Source organism: Bos indicus x Bos taurus, chromosome 8 (assembly GCF_003369695.1).
Source record: "Bos indicus x Bos taurus breed Angus x Brahman F1 hybrid chromosome 8, Bos_hybrid_MaternalHap_v2.0, whole genome shotgun sequence".
Lineage (NCBI taxonomy): Eukaryota > Metazoa > Chordata > Mammalia > Artiodactyla > Bovidae > Bos > Bos indicus x Bos taurus.
In genome coordinates, this window is record NC_040083.1 from 64,605,418 (window position 1) to 64,624,775 (window position 19,358).

Below are 19,358 nucleotides of genomic sequence, written 5' to 3' on the forward strand. Positions count from 1 at the left end.
TGCTTCTTCCAACAGGCCCTCAACACCTTTTTTCAAGTCAAGATTTCATCCCATACATGTATGACTCAATCAGATTTGGAAATGTGGGTAAGAGAAAGATGTCAAAGGAAATGTGAAGTATTCGCTTTTCTATTAGTCACACCTTTTACACCATAGACTCCAAAGAGACGTTAAGCACATGGTTTTCCTTTGGTTCAGAAAAACCAACCACCAGAAACTGCCCAGTTTACTATTTATATTTAGCCATAGAAGAGAGGAAATAATTAGATACATTATCCACTGGATCCAATATATCTTAGGGCTTTCTCATTAGTTCAACCTCTCTGAACAGAAATAAGTACTCCAGATATCAGTGCTCTGGGGCTGAGGGAAACTATATCTATTAAGAAAATGTTTTCTTTTCTAGAGGTGCTAACTTTTCTATCATAAGAAAATATGTAGATAACTCACTTATCATAACCAAATGGTAGTTATTAAGCAGCTATTGATATATTTATTACTTAGATGGAGAAATGTATATATTTACATATACATTTATACATATACATATACATATATAGTGCTGGAGAAGGGAATGGCAACCCACTCCAGTATTCTTGCCTGGAAAACTCTACGAACAGAGGAGCCTGGAGGTCTATAGTCCGTGGGGTAGCAAAGAGTCAGACACCACTGAGCGACTAACACTTGCTTACATATATGTGCTAAGTCGCTTCAGTTGTGTCTGACTCTGTGCAACCCTGTAGACTATAGCCTGCCAGGTTCCTCTGTCCATGGGATTCTCTAGGCAAGAGTACTGGAGTGGGTTGCCATGCCCTCCTTCAGGAGATCTTGCTGACCCAGGGATCAAACCCAAACGTCTTATGTCTCCTGCATTGACAGTTGAGTTCTTTACCACTACCACTAGTGCCCCCTGGGAACCTATATATAGGTGTATATGGCACAGAGCAGGTTTGGTGGGTGTTTTGTTGCAGCTGCCGATCTTTTTCTTTGCAGATGGTGCAAACTCCCTCGAGCCCATCTCCTGGGCCTACGTTCCCACCTCACCACCTAGCTGGCTGAAATCATCAACAGGGGTCCAGTTTGAGCAGGCTGCCAGTCCTGTTTGGAGGAGTAGGGAGGGGGTGGGAGAAAGCAACCACAAAGTGTGTGGGTACCCTCAGTTGGCACTCATAAAATATTAGAATGTCACTGGGTCAGTAAGTCCCAAGTAGGACACCTATTTTTCTTTCTTTTACTAACACTCAGGTTTACAAATCAGAGAGTTGACTTGGGGGGTGGGGGAGTAGTGGTCTCTTTCTCCCAAAATAAACCAACAGGGCATTCACTGGATTTCTTCTTGTCTTCCTAAATTGATAGCTGAGGTCACTCCATTAAATTTCCAGGGCTCAAAATCACTTTTTAAAACACAATTGGGCTTTTGAGGGAAGACATCAAACTTCCCAGATCTAATGGAGGACAGGGCAAGGGAAGGAAGGTGGACACAGAGGTCCCCAGGAGGCTAGGTTTTGACAGTCTGTGTCCCCATTGACAGTTCCTGAAGGATTCCGTTTTCTGCCCATGGAGGACGGGAGGAAAGTGGGGGAGACGGAGGGAGAGAGGGAGGAAGGAAGGAGGAAAGAAATAAAAAAGGGATGAAAGAGAGAGCGAGCACTGGAGGGAAGGAAGGAATCAATGCTGCTAGAAAGGTGGAAAGACTGTCATTTCCTAGTTCCCATGTTAGAGAGCAATGAATCCATTGCCACCCATTAGCTAGGAAGACGCTTCTGAGAGTTCTTTTTTCCTCTCCCTGCAGATATGCCCTGCGTGCAAGCCCAGTATAGCCCTTCACCGCCAGGTTCCAGTTATGCAGCACAAACATATGGCTCGGATTACACCACGGAGATCATGAATCCTGACTACGCCAAGCTGACCATGGACCTTGGCAGCACCGAGATCACCGCCACAGCCACCACGTCCCTGCCCAGCTTCAGCACCTTCATGGAGGGCTACTCCAGCAACTACGAACTCAAGCCCTCCTGCCTGTACCAAATGCAGCCGTCGGGGCCACGGCCGCTGATTAAGATGGAGGAGGGTCGCGCGCACGGTTACCACCATCACCACCATGAGCACCACCACCACCACCACCACCAGCAGCAGCAGCAGCAGCAGCCATCCATTCCGCCCCCCTCCGGGCCGGAGGACGAGGTGCTACCCAGCACCTCCATGTACTTTAAGCAGTCCCCGCCGTCCACCCCCACCACGCCGGGCTTCCCCTCGCAGGCGGGGGCGATGTGGGACGACGCAATGTCCTCGGCGCCCGGCTGCATCGCGCCCGGCACGCTGCTCGACCCGCCGATGAAGGCGGTGCCCACGGTGGCCGGCGCGCGCTTCCCACTCTTCCACTTCAAGCCTTCGCCGCCGCACCCACCCGCGCCGGGCCCCGCCAGCGGCCACCACCTGGGCTACGACCCGACGGCCGCCGCCGCGCTTAGCCTTCCGCTGGGAGCCGCCGCTGCCGCTGCCGCCGCCGCCGCAGCCGCGGGCAGCCAGGCCGCCGCGCTCGAGGGCCACCCGTATGGGCTGCCTCTGTCCAAGAGGGCGCCCGCCCTGGCCTTCCCGCCGCTGGGCCTCACGGCCTCCCCCACCGCGTCCAGCCTCCTGGGTGAGAGCCCCAGTTTGCCGTCGCCGCCCAGCAGGAGCTCGGCCTCGGGCGAGGGCACGTGCGCCGTGTGCGGGGACAACGCCGCCTGCCAGCACTACGGGGTGCGCACCTGCGAGGGCTGCAAGGGCTTCTTCAAGGTGAGCCGCTCTCCTCCTCTCGGCTCCCCTCCCCTCCACTGCCTGCCTCCCCAGCCACCCGCTGAGAGCATCTAAGCGGGTCCTTCCCGGTCCTAACCGTTAGAGGTGTGATGTTACACTGTGCATTCCTGTAGCCTTTACTAGCACCTTCACACCCACTTTCTTGGGGCCTTTTAACTTGATGTCCATCACAGGAGGCTGCCCCAGGTGGGCTTGCAGAGACTGTGAACTTCCCGACTTGGCTTTACCGGCTGCAATTTTTTCTGGAGAGTTTTCAGAAGATTCGCAAAGGGATCTGTGACCTCAAAAATGCACACACCTCTCTGTATTCCTCTTCTATCCATCCCAAATGTCTGAAGGAATAGTCTTGTGTGCCAGGCCTTGGGTATTTGTATCCCATCTAATCCTCCTAGTGAGAGCTAGGACTCTAGATCAGACAGAACTGAGATTGAATTTTGGCCACCCACTAGCTAGTTTTATGAACGGCATCTTGAGGGTTTAAATTAGTTATCCTTGTTTTATAGATGAGGAGATGGAGGCTCAGAGAAGTTATTCAACTGCCCCTGGACACACACTCAGAAAGTGAGATGGAGGCAGGATGCCAACTGGTGTTTGTCTGACCCCAAAGTGCATGCTTTCTTCACAGTTCAGCAGCTGAAGAAGAGACAGGGACATCTAGGGGATGCAGCTTGGGGCAGCTCCCCTTGCAGAAGAGAGAAGCTGGAGTTTCATCAATCTGCTCCACTTCTGTGCCACACACAAGGCCAGATGTGGACACTCTTCATTAGCTCATAGACCCAAAGGAGAATTTTACAGTGGGAAGGGTCTTCAGCCTCCCCCATATTTTACCCATGAGGATATTGAAGGTTAAAGAGGTGATTTAGTGGTACATGGGGACAGTTCCAGCTAGTTTCTGCTACTCTGGAGTTCATTGCTCTTTGCACCACTCAAAGAGAAAAGGCCTTATTCTCTTGCAGCTCTACTTTTGCTCTTGACCCCCAGACACTTAATTCTGCACCACCCTCCCTGTTCTCACTGCCTTGGTCATTGCATCAGGTATTTCCAAACCCAAGAATGTTCTCCCACAGTTCTCAATTCCTAACCTCCAGTGCTGGCCAGGGTGGAGAGAGAGGAGAAGCTGGATGCTGACTGGGTAATGAGGATTTGGGAGGCCAATAGGCTGAGTCTTTGAGCATGCTGAAATTAAGACTCAGAACACCCAGAAAGGAATCCTTGATCTGTCACCTATTAATTTTATGATGTTGGGTAGGACACTTCCTTCCAGACCTCAGTTTCCCTATCAGGTGAATACAATACAGAGAAGAAGTGTTAGTTTTAAATGAGATAAAACATTTATGAAAATATAATTTTTAAAGGGTCATAAAAGAATAGTACATTGTAAATGAAAACTACAAAATATTTATGAAAAATGCACATGTGTACATTGGTATACATACCAACAAGCAACAGTTATTTTTGATCTGGAGATAGGAATCATGTGATTAATTAAATTGTGCAGACAAATGAGAAAATGTTTGTGGAAAGATTTTACAGTATATTAAGCGCCATACAAGAGGTATGCTAGATTATGATGTCTTAAATGTAGAACCGTCAGTTTAGTCATTTTTTTCTGTCAAGTAACTCCATTTCTTCAGCAGATCTGATTTTTACAGTGTTTCAGTGAAAATACTGAAAGGCAGTGAAACAGGCAGCCAGAAGAGGGAAAAGAAAGAAAAACAATTACGAGAAGTATAAGTAATCCATAAATATAACCACCCCTGAATAATTGAGAGTTGACCTAAATGCAGGAGTGATAATACATTTCTGGTCTGGAAATGTCAATTGTGTTCTCCAACAAGCATCCTTGTTCTACAGCAATACCTTGAAAACAAATCTATACTTGAATGGGTGGGAGTAGGATAGGGGAGAACCACCCCACGGATCTGTTAATTAAGGGAGCAGGAGCAGGTTTTACCCAGTGGCTTTCTACCATTAAATTGAATTCTTTAAAAATGTGACATGAAGTGCAGTTAATGATGGGAATTCAGTGATTGAACCATAACGATCTCTCCCTGTCCTTAAACAGTTGTGCAGGCACACACAAATGTTAGGAAGGTTTCAGGTTATTGGGAAAACATATACCTGAAGCAAAATGCCACCAGCACTCAAATTGGTATATCCTTGAGGATAATGACAAGAAATACAGTTTTCTAAAATTACTTTGAAAGAGAGCTTTTAATTACAATGAAAGAGAGCTTCATTCAGGAAACACAAGTTTCCTACCCTTACAGACTGCTGCAAATTTAAATGCTGGAAACATCAGAAGTATGTTGTATTTTTGAAATTTCTCATTTTGAACTAAAATCACCTGCTAAAGCAGGGAAAATGTATCTGGCTTTAAATTTTATATAAGCAGTTTAGAAACGATCCCTTAAAATGAAATTAAAAGGTGATAGAGTGAAAACTGATACAAGAGGATTGAGAATTGCTGAAAATTTAAAAAGATAGAAAGTAAATCTAGAATTTTAGACACAAAATAGATCACCAATCCTAGATTACCTAGATTTTTTTTTTTTCATGTAGCTCAGGCTTACCAAATAAATTCACCTTTCTGCTCTATTTGGAGTTGAGTAGATTCAGGTAACTTCTGAATGAGTGATGAATATACATCCATTTGCACAGATTATTTTTATTTTTTTAAATCAAGCATTCTCTTGTATCTGGAGCATAAAATATCTTTTATTATTTCATGTTTACTTTTAAAATTGTATGTGATTCTGAAGAATACAACATTATTTTATATCCAGACCCAAGTTTAATGTTGCATCTTTTACAATATGGCTATTTTGTTCATGTCAATAGTCATTTATGACATAACCTATTAATGGGAATTTTCCTTGAAAATATATGGCCCTCATATTCCTTCCTTTATCTCATTCTTTTTTGTTTGTTTGTTTTTTCTTGGATATGATAGTGGTTTTTAGTATCCAGTTTTAAATCTTTACTTTCAAAAGTCAGAAATGGACAGTTTACCATTATTTTAAAAATAAAATACACTGCAAAGGCTGATTAAGTGATTTGTTTTTGCATTAAAACTTTATTTCCTATATGTTGTAACTAGAGAAGTCCTCATTTTTTGCTTTTTATGATTTCATCTCTATTGGTGGACAAAGCCAGTTTCTGTGATATTTGACTCACAATAGTGATAGGCAACAAAGTATATCCCAGATAATTTTGATTTTATTTTAATAAGGTCAGCAATAATCAGGGGAGTGGACCAAGTAGAAAATTGTTCCCAAGGGGATATTAAAAGTGAAGATAATCTAATCCTCCAAGGTATGATATGTTGACCTGGTAATTTCAGATATGATTTTATCATTCAGACTTGAATGTCTCCTGAGACTTGCTTCAGAACAATCCGAGATGATTTTCATTGTCAGCAGCTAACACTAATAAAATTGTTTTTCCTGCAGGCTAGTGTGTTAGGAAATTAAATTTATCTAATTATACGAATTGCACTGTCGCTTTTCACATTGTAATTAAAATACATCTTGTCAGGTCCTACCTCTTTCCAGAAACTATTAGTTGACTATCTGTGTATTGTATTTCCTCAGAGAACAGTGCAGAAAAATGCAAAATATGTTTGCCTGGCAAATAAAAACTGCCCCGTAGACAAGAGACGTCGAAACCGATGTCAGTACTGTCGATTTCAGAAGTGTCTCAGTGTCGGAATGGTTAAAGAAGGTATGGGTATAATGCTTTTTATCCAACTTGCTTGTAAATATTCTCAGATATCCCTGAAAAAAGTTAATATTTACATTGGGATGGTGAATTTTCCTAGTTTCCATTTCCTTTCAGCATTTTATTTTTATGGTGTATTTACATTTAAAAATAGCAGAGGTCTGCTTATTCTAATTTCTCAAAATCAATAGAGAGCTTGTGTACATACATCTTTCTTCTATTTGAAAAGGAGACTTTTAGGGCTAATTCATTACCAAATGTACGTATGGGGTGGCTGTTATGCTGCCTGTTTCAACTCTCTTTAAATCATTGTGGGGATATTACTCCAAACTTTTTCCACTTTTAAACGGTCAGTCTCATTAACGATTTGCTCAACTGTAAAGTGTTTTGTTTCCTCTCTGTGATTTATGGCTGTTTGTGGATATCTTTGGAGACGTTTTTTCTTTTTTTCTCTTGGTATCAGTTGTCCGTACAGACAGTCTGAAAGGGAGAAGAGGTCGGCTGCCTTCCAAACCAAAGAGCCCATTACAGCAGGAAGCCTCTCAGCCCTCTCCACCTTCTCCTCCGATCTGTATGATGAATGCCCTTGTCCGAGCTTTAACAGACTCAACGCCCAGAGATCTTGATTATTCCAGAGTAAGTTTTATGATATCCTGCTTTTGAGTGAATGATCAGGGTCTCTATTCATGATGCTAGTAATAAGCTTGGATTGAATGACTTGTGTCTGGCACTGTGCTCAACCATTTTCATATCTTTTCTCTATTTTTTCACTTCACTTAGCAATTCCAGTGCATCCATTGCACCAAATAATTTTTGCCTTATTGAATCTCTAAATGCCTTAACAAATGACCCTGACAGTGCTGCACCTGTCATACCCATTGTTGCAGGATTCCTGATGGTTGTGCCAATGAAAATCTGCACAGGTGAATTACAATTTGTACGTTTCTTTCATGCTTTAGACAACATGACTACTGTGTTTTTCATATTGTGACCAAACCAGCTGGGTAAGCCTCAAGTTATCCTTGAACAGTTTACCCAATTGCACTGGCATTGATTGACCTACTGCTTATGGAGAGGGATTAGACCATTGATGGAGAGGAGCAAACTCTGGCCTTGACATCAGGAGGTGTCAGGAGAACTGGGATGGAATGTTGCCTCTGCTGCTTCCTGCCTGGGTCACCTGGCTCCTGCTCTTGGCTTTCTCATCCTTACAGTGGAGATGATTACAATATTTAACCTCAGAGGGATGTTTTGAACATCAGTCACGTAGGAACAACGGTTGAGAAAACATTTGAAACTGTAAATGACCACCAGTGTTGTTAAGTCAACCAAAATATATCAACACTTTTATTTGATATGGGATATAGTGAAATATCATCAGTTTGAAACCTGAAAATTCCCAGAAATTTGGATAACATGAAGAAGAATGATTTTCTGAGCAAATGTATGAATATTACTGGAAGACAGTTTTAAAAGAGACTTAGAAAAGCAAACTTCTAGTAAGGCAGGGTCTCACCAGAGAAAAAAAGAAAGGAAAAAGATCATATTTATTCAGCCATTTCTACATGCTAGACATTGTGGTACTTTGTCTCATCTAACAACCATTTAAAGAACCATAAACTGTAAGAATAGTTACTCCCACTCTAAGACAAGAAAACTTAGAAACACAGTTTCCACACAGAGGAGAGAGAAACCAGTCAAGGGATCCCCAGTTGGTTGATTTGGCTTGGTAGCAATTACCAGATTGCCTTCTCCAGGTCCAATCAGAGTCTTGAACTTCTGGTTGAAGGGTTGGCCAAGAGTGTGAGTGTGTCTGCCGTTGCCCTCTTTTTAGGTTGTAGTATTGACAAAAATGAAAGGGTGATTGGTATACCTGCTGTGATCTTCCTGCCTTCCTCCCCTCCCTCCTTTCAGGCTGTGAAGCCTCCTTTGCACTCTGGAGCACAAGACTTCCTATGAGAAGCATGGTAGGTCCTTAGCATCAAAGGTTGAGGACTCTTGTTCTGATTACAAGTAGCATCTCTTGACTGAAGTCAAGTCTCAAATAATAGTTTAACTGAATAATGCAGTGGTTAAAGGGCTAAGGCTTTGGAACCGTGCAGGCCTCAAGTAAAATTCCAATACCATCATGTATTGGAATGACCAATACATTCCAAGCTGGGTGACCTTGAGCAACTGATTAAATCTTTTAATATCTCACCTTCCTCATCTGTGTTATGGAATAATAATAATAATATCTATTTCCCAGGATTGTTTTTGTAAAATTTAAATAAGATACTTGTCAGAGCTTTAGCTCAGTACCCTGTATGTTATCTCCTTGACCATACCTTCTTATTCTGTCATTTGTTGAATGCTTTAATGAGTATAAACACTACATATGTCAGGTGCTATGTAGAAAAACCACTAAGGTAAGTGTGATGATTGCCATTTCATAGATGAGGAGATTGAAAGTGAGAAAGGCTAAAGAACTGACTTGCCCAAGGTCACATGAGTGAGTGAGTGAAGTTGCTCAGTCTTGTCCGACTCTTTGCAACCCCATGGACTGTAGCCTACCAGGTTCCTCAGTCCATTGAATTTTCCAGGCAAGAGTACTGGAGTGGGTTGCCATTTCCTTCTCCGAGGTCACCTAGCTAATATGTATCTGAGATAGAATTAGAAGCCAATGGGTCCAATTTGCCCCGCAAAGTCTGTGCTCCTAAGACCAAAATTCCCTGCCTCTCTGGTTTCAGTGAGAATGGGTGATGGAAAAGCATTTGGGAATAAAGACTTTTTCAAGAACCAACTCTGGCCTTCCCTTATGCAATCTGTCTGAATTAATGAAGCTTCTTGGCACTGCCTCCACTGAGGCTACAGCACACAATCTGATGTTGTTCTAGGGCATTGGCAATGACTATGGCCAGTCCAAAGAATTTTGTCCACAAAGTGATGATGGTGGGGGCACAAATCATCCAATTATTGGTCTACATGGCCTAATTAGTTATTCAGTGGCAAACCCTGTCCCATACTTTGAGTTGTCCCAGCTGGGAACTGTCTCCACACTGAAAAATCAATCCACTGTGTTTGCTTGCTTCTGCACCATTCAGTGTGTTAGACTAGAGTCATCATCCTCATCAACAAACATTTATCCAATTTAATTGTTAGCTTTGTCCAAAATAGCAGATTGACCATGCCAGAGTCTGGGTCACGATGATATTACCTTTGGGGCCTGCCTGGCTCAATTTTGCAAAGCATATTCATTTTAATTGCATTGTTTTGGAATCATATCGAACCTCATAGCTTGGATTCTCCTGCTTTTAGATAGCTTTACAAAATTATCAAAAATTGGACCCAAATCAATTAAATTAAAAGTCTTTTTTAAAAAATACAGTGAGTTTTCATCAAAAACTTGGATGAAGGCATAGAAGGCATGCTGATCACATTTGCAGATGACAGAAAGCTGGGAGGGATCGCTAATATGATGGATGTCAGTATCAACATTCAGAGTGATTTCGACAGGTTGGAACAGGATGGATGAAACCATCATGGAGAAAGTTAACAAAAATAAATGTGAAGCTCAGCATTTAGAATTTTTTTAAATGGGAGAGACTTAGCTTGTCAGTGGTTCATGTTGAGACGATCTCAGGAGTCTATTCCCTATGCTCAGTAAGAACCACCAGTGTGTTCAGGTGGTGGAAGGAGGGATGCTAAATTAGCTTCGGCCTCTGCAGAAGAAGGATAGGACCAGGACCAACTTTGTGGTGCCCCATGGGCTCTGTGCTGTCAGTCCACACTTCAAGGATGGAGTTCAGTTCCAAGCTGAACTGAACTGGGATTTAAGAGGGCAGTGGATACACTGTTTCTGAAAACTTGAAAGGGATAGTTGGAAGAAATGTGTTGGGACTAGGTCAGACTTTTGCCATGTTACCAAGAGGACTGTTCTCCCAAGGGCAGATCTAGAGGGTGAAGGAAGTGGCCTTTCCAGTCCATTCTGAGGACAAGAAAGAGTTCTATTGGCTCCAAGAACTGCTATGGAAGTATGAAGAAACTTAAGGAGAACTCTTTAAGGGTTCCTCACAAGGAGACAGGTTGTTTTGGCTGATATTAAGTTCCTTCCAGCTCTAAGATTTCAGGATTCTAGGGTCTACCTTATTGTCCCTAAATGCAAGTGAATAGGTATACATATACATATAAGAATGTGTGCTGTTAAGTAATTGTTACTTCACAAGATTGAATTTGCTTCATTTTCTTAAAAAAAATTAACATAAAGTGAACGAAGCAAAATAAATTTATTGAAAGTCTACCCTGAGTCAGTTACCATCACATATATTTAGTTTATGTGGTATAATTTATGGTTTCAGTCATTTTTTAAATATCATTCATTGTAATTCCGTTTTCATATTACCTTCTCTTTAAAGTTTTTATTTAAGAATTCAGAGAACTGGAGGTGATCTTGAGGTAATCTAATCCAACATTCATATTTTCAGAAGAGTAAATAAAAGTTTAAAAAGATTAAATGGCTTGCCTAAAGTCAGTGGCAAACAGTTAGACCCAAATCTCACCCCTCAAGAGAGTATGTTTCTCACCATATTGCCTTTTATTTAATGGAAATCTACTAGTTTGGTTTTTTTTTTTTCTAATAAAAGTCTTTATTAGATTTTTTAAATTACAATAAGAGTAACATATACTCATGGTTTGAAAAAGGCAAACCATTTAGAAGTGAATCAGGTGAAAAATGAAAGTATCTTCTTCATTTATTCCTGCTTAAACCATACCATAGTGGTAGACATAATTTATTACATTTTAAATAAGAAAATGCACTGTCAGTTTCAAGTCAGACAGTTGAACATGACCAAAACAATTTATTAAAGATGCTACCTTCCCCCAGTGAATCAGAGAAATGAGAAAACATTTGCCAGACAGGTTCATTCTAATCTTCTTGTCCCAGCCTATGTGCCTTTAAGGTAGTAAGTGAGTGTTTTCCTGGTTTGTGGGACAGGGAGGTGGAGGACTTGTTCCAAGTCACAGAGGGAAGGGTGTTTTCAAGGCCAGAAAGATTGCTCCTCCCTCTGTGAAACGTTCCTGGCGCTGAGACCTTCTCTTCTCCTTTGGGCCAAACTTCTCTCCTTCAAAAGTGAGCTCAGATCATTATATATCAGTGCAGTCAAAACATGTCAGATTTGATTTGTTTCGCCTCAAAATGTTGCTGTTCTCTACCCCACAGTTGCTTTTAATTTAGCATTACAAGTATATATAGATACCGGACTTGACTTCAGAGCCTGTGTAATTCCTAATGAGAAAGTGTACTTCACATCCTCATTTGTTGGTCATTTTAAGTATTTGCCAGCAAACTAGGATGTTTTCTGGTAAAAGTATCACTTAGCACTGTAACAGACTCCAAAAACAAGATACAGTACAGATACAACCAGGCCCCAGCAAGTGGTATTTAAATATGTTAACAAAATAGCCTAAGAAACAACTTAGCTGGCACATGTTAGACCTACAAAGTATAAACTACATGAAGATTCTGCAGAGTCCTTCTTAAAGCTACTTCAAAGACCCTCTCAAATTGCCACTAACCCATTGGATGATTTCAGGCCAGTTCTGCCCCTCTGTGGGCCTCAGTTTTCTCATCTGAATGACGAGATTGGACTAAATGCAGTGCCACAATCCCTTCCAGCCTTCTCATTCCCTGACCCTGTGACCATTATACCTACTACAATTCCCCTATCAGTACCGGTCTCCATTTCCCAAAGTGTGGTACCCAGACTGCCTGTATCAGAAGGAGCCAAGGTGTTTGCTTAAAATGCATATTCCCAGGGCTACACACAGGCCTACTGACTCAGAACTGGGGGACGGGGAAAGCAGGCAGGAATCTATAGTTTTAAAAAGGCCTCAGATGGTTCTTTGGCACACTAAGGTTTAAGAACCATCATTATAATTTAATAAGAACAATTCAATTTTACCCCAAATCTCCTATTTCCCAACTTGCCTGGCATTGAGAAGAAATGAGCAATAGACATGAATTTAACAGAAAGTAACTGACTCACTGAACAGTTCTTCCAGAGCAGTGGACACATTACTGAACAAGATGCAACTCCTGTCTTCATGGAGCTTACAGCCCAGTGAGGGAGACAGAAAATAAACCCATATGTAACTCCAGTGGTGCCATTTTGGGAAGAGATGAGGGTTTAGGGGTTTTGTTTTTGTTTTTTAGAGAAGGGAGGCAATTACATCAGAAAAGAAGAAATTTGGGGGAAAACTGTATTAATTGCCTGTTTTTAAAGTGTCACTTTTTACAGTGTAAGATCCTAAGTCTATGTATACATAGTTTGGCTCATAGAATAGTAACATCTGAAATATAAGGACCCAGGGAAAAGTAACATTGTAAGAGAAAATAAAATGTTCTTAAGACATTTTACATATTTAGCCTCAACTGACAGTGAGATAGAGTGAGTATCAGATTCCACTCTGCTATGAAAACATCACATTGCTAAATTTTAGGTCTGGTGTTCACCAAAGGTCTTGCATAATTTATTTTAGGCCTAGCTGTGGCTGAAATCTGACTTGTACATACATGGTATTACCATTTGAAATGTGTCAACTCATTTAAATAATATTTGTTGCTTGCAGTCCTAGATTCTCAATCTAAGTCCTTCAGAGAAATCTGCATTAGACATTAGCTATCAGTAAATGCAATCCTGTGTCTTTGAGTAGTGGTAAAATCTGATTATTGATGGATCAATTATCCATAAAGGCTGGAATACAACGTTAGCATAAAGAGGAAAAAAGATTGACTTTTAAGGTCTTTCTCTGTTCAGTCTATATCTGATTAGAATGATCAATAAACAAATTATTCCAGATTTTCTTTGGTGAACCCCAAACTGCTTAGCCCAGAGATGGAGCGATATAGGGGAGTACAGAAGCAGAGTTTGGGGTCTGGTTCTTCCAACCCCATGCTCAGCATTTCACAGCAAGCTGTTTATAAACTTCTAGCCCAGGCAGAGAGAGACTCTAATACGTTTTGTTCTGTTTCTTTAAACCTTATATTCAGTAGAGGGGACAGTTGATTTATTTTTCACCCCCAGAAGTGGATGCTGACCCTCCAGTCACCTCCTAGTTACTGGTGGCTCAGACTGAATCCAGTTTGGCTCCAGAATTCTGGAATGTGAACCGGAATCACTGCAGGTGAAGCCCAGAGAATCTGGCTGGAGTCTGGCACACAGGGCCTGCTGGCTTTCCTCCTTGCTGGACTCCATCAGAGAGAACTGCATACACAGGCAGCCACTGCATCTCCCTGTGTTCAGGATGCATGAAATGTGAGCCCAGCAGGGGCAGAGGCCTGCAGAGGACCCTGGGTGAAAGCTAAGTGCTCTGGAGGCTTCTGAGCAAATATTGGAAGCAGGGAGATTATTGAGTTGTGAGCCCTGCTTTCAGGGACAACAGTGCAGGAGGGAGCTGTTAGGTCCCATTCCTTGACCTTCTTTAGTCTTTTTCTCTCCATTTAACACCCTACTTTGAAACAATAAGGCTGAATTAGTATCAAATTCTAGGCAATACCATCATACCTGATGTGATTAGCAACGTTTAGAATCATTGAATGCAAGAGCCATCATGTGGAACATTCACCAGGATAGATGATGGTCTGGGCTGTAAAAGAATAGAAATCATACAGTGTCTGCCATCAAACCCACCCTGGAATTAAACTTGAAATGAATAACAGAAACACAACTGAATACAAGACCCAAAGGAATCTTAGAGATTGGCTAGTCTAGTCACTTCTTACTTCAGAGGCAGAAACAGACCCAGAGAAGTTAAGTGCCTAATCTAGGGCTTCACAGCAAGTCAGTGTCAAAGCCTGGAGGAGGAACCCAAGATTTGCTGTCTGATCCAACATTCTCTCCTCAACTCTCCGTTACCTGAGAGGTTCACAGGTAGTGCTATCAGTTTTCTAAACGTGGTGCTGCCTTGAATTTCATGCTGCCTGTGGGGAACATTTGGAATTAGATTCATGTAAGAAGAGAAAGTTTAAAAATAAAATCTTTTTCTCCCCACTCTCCTCCAGTTAATAGTACATGTGCTAAAAGGAGGTGGTGGGGAGTGTCCGTGACACCAGATCATGCTGTCATCCTTGAATAGCGATGGAAAGGAGAGATGACTGCTTCCTTTTACCCTACTTTCCTCCCATTCCAACTCAGAACATCCAGGGCTTCATATTAATAGAATCCTGGCCCTGGGAAGATTATTGGGAATAGAGGAGCCAGGACTTTGGACTGGACCTGATATTATGGGATCCTAGAAAGTCAGGCTGAAAATTAGGAACCTTCCAGTTCAACCTCATCCCTCATCATATAATATGGGAGCTGAGGGACAGTGATAATTCTAAATATCAAAATCATTATTGGTATCATTACTGTCTTCATGTGTTAAATATGTTCTATGTGCCAGGTTTTCCACATATGTTATCACAGTTAATCACTGCAACAAAATGTTGAGGAAGATAGTACCACCATTGTACAGAGGAGAAAACTGAGGCTCAGAAAAGCTAAGTAATTTACCCTAGATAACTATAGTAGCAGAGCTACATTATTTCACAAATTAGGGGCCTAGAGAAATCTAGGATTGAAGTAATTGGGCACCTTGTCTGAAGTTTCTTTTGTTATTTCATGATGCCTTTTGGGAAAACACAGTGGGATGAGGGGAGACCCAATTCAGACAAGGGCCTTATTTCTTCAGACCTATGTAATTCTACAGTCAACACCTGTCTGCTCTTTGGCTTTTTGTCCTCCATCCCTTGACTGTTCTTTCATTGAACAATATTCAACAATGGTTTGTTATGGTTATCATTTAGTCACTGAGAGTCAATTATGTGCCAGTCACTGTGGTGACAAAATATGAGACCAATGAATATATACATGGAGAGCAAAATACTTTTTTTTTTTGAAATGCAACCTTTATTACAGAGTAAATTCTCATATACATGTATACTCTAGTCTTCCATTGATCAAAGCAAAATACTTCTAAAAACTATCCTAGGCCACCAGCTAGTAATATCAGAACTGTTAATAGCCAGAAGGTGTAGGACTGGAAATCACAGAGGCGTGTTTAAGTCTTGGCTGTACCACTGTTGGTTATGTAACTTCGGAAAGTCTGTTAGCCTTTCTGAGCTTCTATGAGTCTCAGTTTCCTCATCTGTAAAATAAGGATTAAAATCCATGCCCCTGGAAAATCAACTGAGAAAGGAGACACAAAAGCACCATCAGCTGTGTTTCTGTGAAGGCAATGATGCACATTTATATGAAGGTTTTTGCATATCTCTTAAGTCTCTGTTGTTGGTTGTCCCTGGATTATTACCTTGCTGTATCAATCTTTCTGCCTGAAGCAGGAAAGATTTTCCTCCAATGATTGAAGCAAAACGCTGAGGCCACCAGCATAGCTAAAAGCTGGGTAGAGACTTTAATCCTGCCTGTACCTTCCTTCTCCTGGAGCCCTCTAGGTCAGTGTTGTCCAACAGAACCCGTTCTACACCACATGGTGGATATTGAGCACTTGAAATATGGCTAGTGTGATAGAGGATTTTCACTCATTTAAGTAGCCACAAGTCCTGAGTCTAATGGCACCCTACTGCCTGGGCCGTGCCAAGGACACATTCCTCCCCCAATCCCTCCTTTTTTGTTTTATCTCTCAGAAATCCATCAATAGTAAGCACTCATCTTCTCGAACTGGTTAATTCTAAGATTCTCAAACTTCACTGTGCATGAGAATTCACCTGGAGATCTTGATAAAACAGTTTCTTGGGCTACTCCCCACAGAGATTCTGATTCTGTAGGTCTGGGGCAGAGCTGGAGATTTTTGCTTCTAACACATTCCCAGGTGTTGCTGATGCTGCTGGTCCAAGGACCACAGTTTGAGAACCAGGAGTTAATTAAACATCTTGTTTGGAGACAGCTATGCCTTAGGGACTCTGTGGATCCTGGAGGCTCACAAAGACAACCCCCTAGGGTAATGACTCTCAACCCTGGCAGCCCTTTGGAATCACCTGGGGAGCTTTTAAAAATTCCTGATGACCAGTCCCCATTCCAGACCAGTTAAATTAGAATCTCTGTGGATATGACCCAGACATGAGTGTTTTTTAAAGCTCCCCAGATGATTGCAGTCAGGACTGAAAACCAGTGCACTCATGGGACTTAAGCAAATTTCGTTGCCTATTAAGTGGTAACAGAGTCCACTCTATTTATGTCACAGGGCTATCATGAGAATCTGATGAGACTATGAATGCAAAAAGGTTTTATAAACTGTAGGACCCAAGAGTAAAGATTTAGGCATTGATGATCTTTTTTTTTTTTTTTGAGTGTAAATTGTTTTATTAGAAGGTGCTGGAAATTAAGGGGATGAGGACTAAGACTTGTAAGAGAAGCAAGCAATAAAATGTGCAGCATAACATAAAACACCGTGTGGGTGGCTGACACTTGGTCCCAAAGGAATACTCTAGGAGACAGTCCTAGAACCTGCATTGAACTGTAGTTACCCCACCCAAGGGATACACAGCTTGGTTATTTATCCACCAACCCACTGACTGAGGTTCTCCAGGGAGGATGCTAATTTCTAGCACTTTCTGCTGTCAGTCACACTCAGAGTGGGCTCTGGTGGTCAAAGAAAGCCCTCCTGAAAAGAGAAGGCATTGACAATCTTGCAAGAGCCAATTAGCAAATGATGCTGTCAGCCCTATTGGACTGAGATAACGCTGCTCTCTGTGGTTTGCATTCTAGTACTGTCCCACTGACCAGGCTGCTGCAGGCACGGATGCTGAGCATGTACAACAGTTCTACAACCTTCTAACAGCCTCCATTGATGTATCCAGAAGCTGGGCAGAAAAGATTCCCGGATTTACTGATCTCCCCAAAGAAGATCAGACATTACTTATAGAATCAGCCTTTTTGGAGCTGTTTGTTCTCAGACTTTCCATCAGGTAATTACTATTCTTTTATCTTCCTTTAGTCCACTCCTTCCTTTGAAGAAGTTTGAAACCTGCTGGATTTTTAACTAAGTCAGTGGTGAAAAGTTTGCTCAAGAAGTACATATGTAATATGACCAGGCATTAAAAAAACTGAGCAGTGGATCGAACACTGGGCTGGTAGCCAGTTTTCCTGGGTTCTAGTCTCAGTTTTAACAGACTTGTTGTAAGACCCTAAGCAGATCACTTGCTTCACCAGAAATCTAGTTTCCTTCTTCATAAAATGAGAAGGTTGGATTTGGCAATTGATGGGCTTCCCTGGTAGCTCAGCTGGTAAAGAATCTGCCTGCACTGCAGGAAACCTGGGTTTGATCCCTGGATTAGGAAGGTTTCATCGAGGAGGGATAGCAACCCACTCCAGTATTCTTGCCTTGAGAATCTCCATGGACAGAAGAGCTTGGCTGGCTAGTCTATGGGGTCGCAAAGAGTTGGACACGACTGAGCGACTAAGCACGACACACAGCAAAGCCCCTTGCAGCGCCATCATTCTGTGATTCCAGGAAGATTCTCATGGTACATAAGGTATTTCCTGGGAGCAAGTGTTTTCAGCTTTGCCTTTACCTCCCAGGTTTCTATTTAGTGTTACTTTCTGATACACCAGAGGGGGCGCTAAAGAGTTCCCACAGCTTTGCAGCCTCCAGTATTTATTCCAAGAGGGAGAAGGAAATGGCAACCCACTCCAGTGTTCTTGCCTGGAGAATCCCAGGGATGGGGGAGCCTGGTGGGCTGCCGTCTATGGGGTCACACAGAGTTGGACACGACTGAAGTGACTTAGCAGCAGCAGCAGCAGCTTCTGGATCAATAAATTTGGTTCACCTTACCGCACTCAGTGACATCAAAAACAAACAGAAACTAATTTTTCAAAAAGCTAGAACCTGGAATCTCAGCTTCTGCCATAAAGTTCACATGTAGCATTTTAAATTCTATCTTCCTTGCTTCTTTTCAGTATAGGAGATGGTACCAACATTTTACCAATATTATAGGAAAAACCATCACTTTTCCCCTCTTTCTCTTCCCTGCTACCCACTCCCCAGTTTCACATCATGTTACCAGAAACTCTCATTTAAGATGCAAATTCCCATGCCTCATTCCCAGCTGTTTTGGTTCGGATCTACATTGAAGCAAGTCTAGAAATCTGCTTTTTTTATGTATTTATTAATTTTTTTAAATGAAAGATGAATATTTTTAATGATGAAATGTACAATTCACAAAGAAGATAGACATCGTAAACCATTAGACACTTAACAACAAAGAAACAAAGATACATAAAGGAAAAATCAGAAGAAATATGAGGGAAAAGAAAAATATATATAATCATGTGTGACATATTAACTTAGAAATCTGCATTTTTAAGTCATATTCTAGCAATTCTGATGCCACTGGTCTGAGGTCCAGGTTTTAAACCCTGAGATTGAATCATTCTGTTCTGTGCATGCATGCCTCTGGGGAGGGATCTGTGGGAGAGACCAAAGTGGAGTTACAACCAGACTGCCAGTAATTAGCATAATTACAGCCAATCCTGCATGTGCAGGAGCCAAGCTGAATCAGCAATATGACTACTATCTATTAGGCAGGCAGCAAAGGATTAAGTCCATGATCAGCTCCATGAGGGCAGACACCATGTAGGCCTATTCATCAGGTTTTCTCCAGTGTCCAGCCAAGGAATGGCACTGGTTTTGTGCTCAAGAAATATTTGCTGAGTGAATGAATGAATGAAGTTATTTCTCTAAAAAACACAGTTAAAAAGACATTAACATGTTAGTGCAATGGGCCAAGAGAGAGAAATATGTAGCAAGAGATTTGAAAATTAAAGGATTAAGTTAAGGTCCACCTAAAATTCAGAATTAGT

At 41.9% G+C, this 19,358-nt stretch overlaps 1 protein-coding gene across 2 annotated transcripts in view; it reads left to right on the plus strand.

Moving 5' to 3' along the window:
• NR4A3 (nuclear receptor subfamily 4 group A member 3) overlaps positions 1-19,358 on the plus strand; it is a 42,389-nt gene that overhangs the window by 5,080 nt on the left and 17,951 nt on the right. The window contains exons 3-7 of one of the 2 annotated variants that reach the window (XM_027549759.1): positions 16-87; positions 1,793-2,778; positions 6,393-6,522; positions 6,983-7,155; positions 17,265-17,464. In XM_027549759.1, the coding sequence (XP_027405560.1) occupies positions 57-87; positions 1,793-2,778; positions 6,393-6,522; positions 6,983-7,155; positions 17,265-17,464 (1,520 nt within the window). In that variant the 5' untranslated portion in view covers positions 16-56. The remainder of the gene's footprint in view (positions 1-15; positions 88-1,792; positions 2,779-6,392; positions 6,523-6,982; positions 7,156-17,264; positions 17,465-19,358) is intronic. The other variant, XM_027549760.1, reaches the window with a different exon arrangement.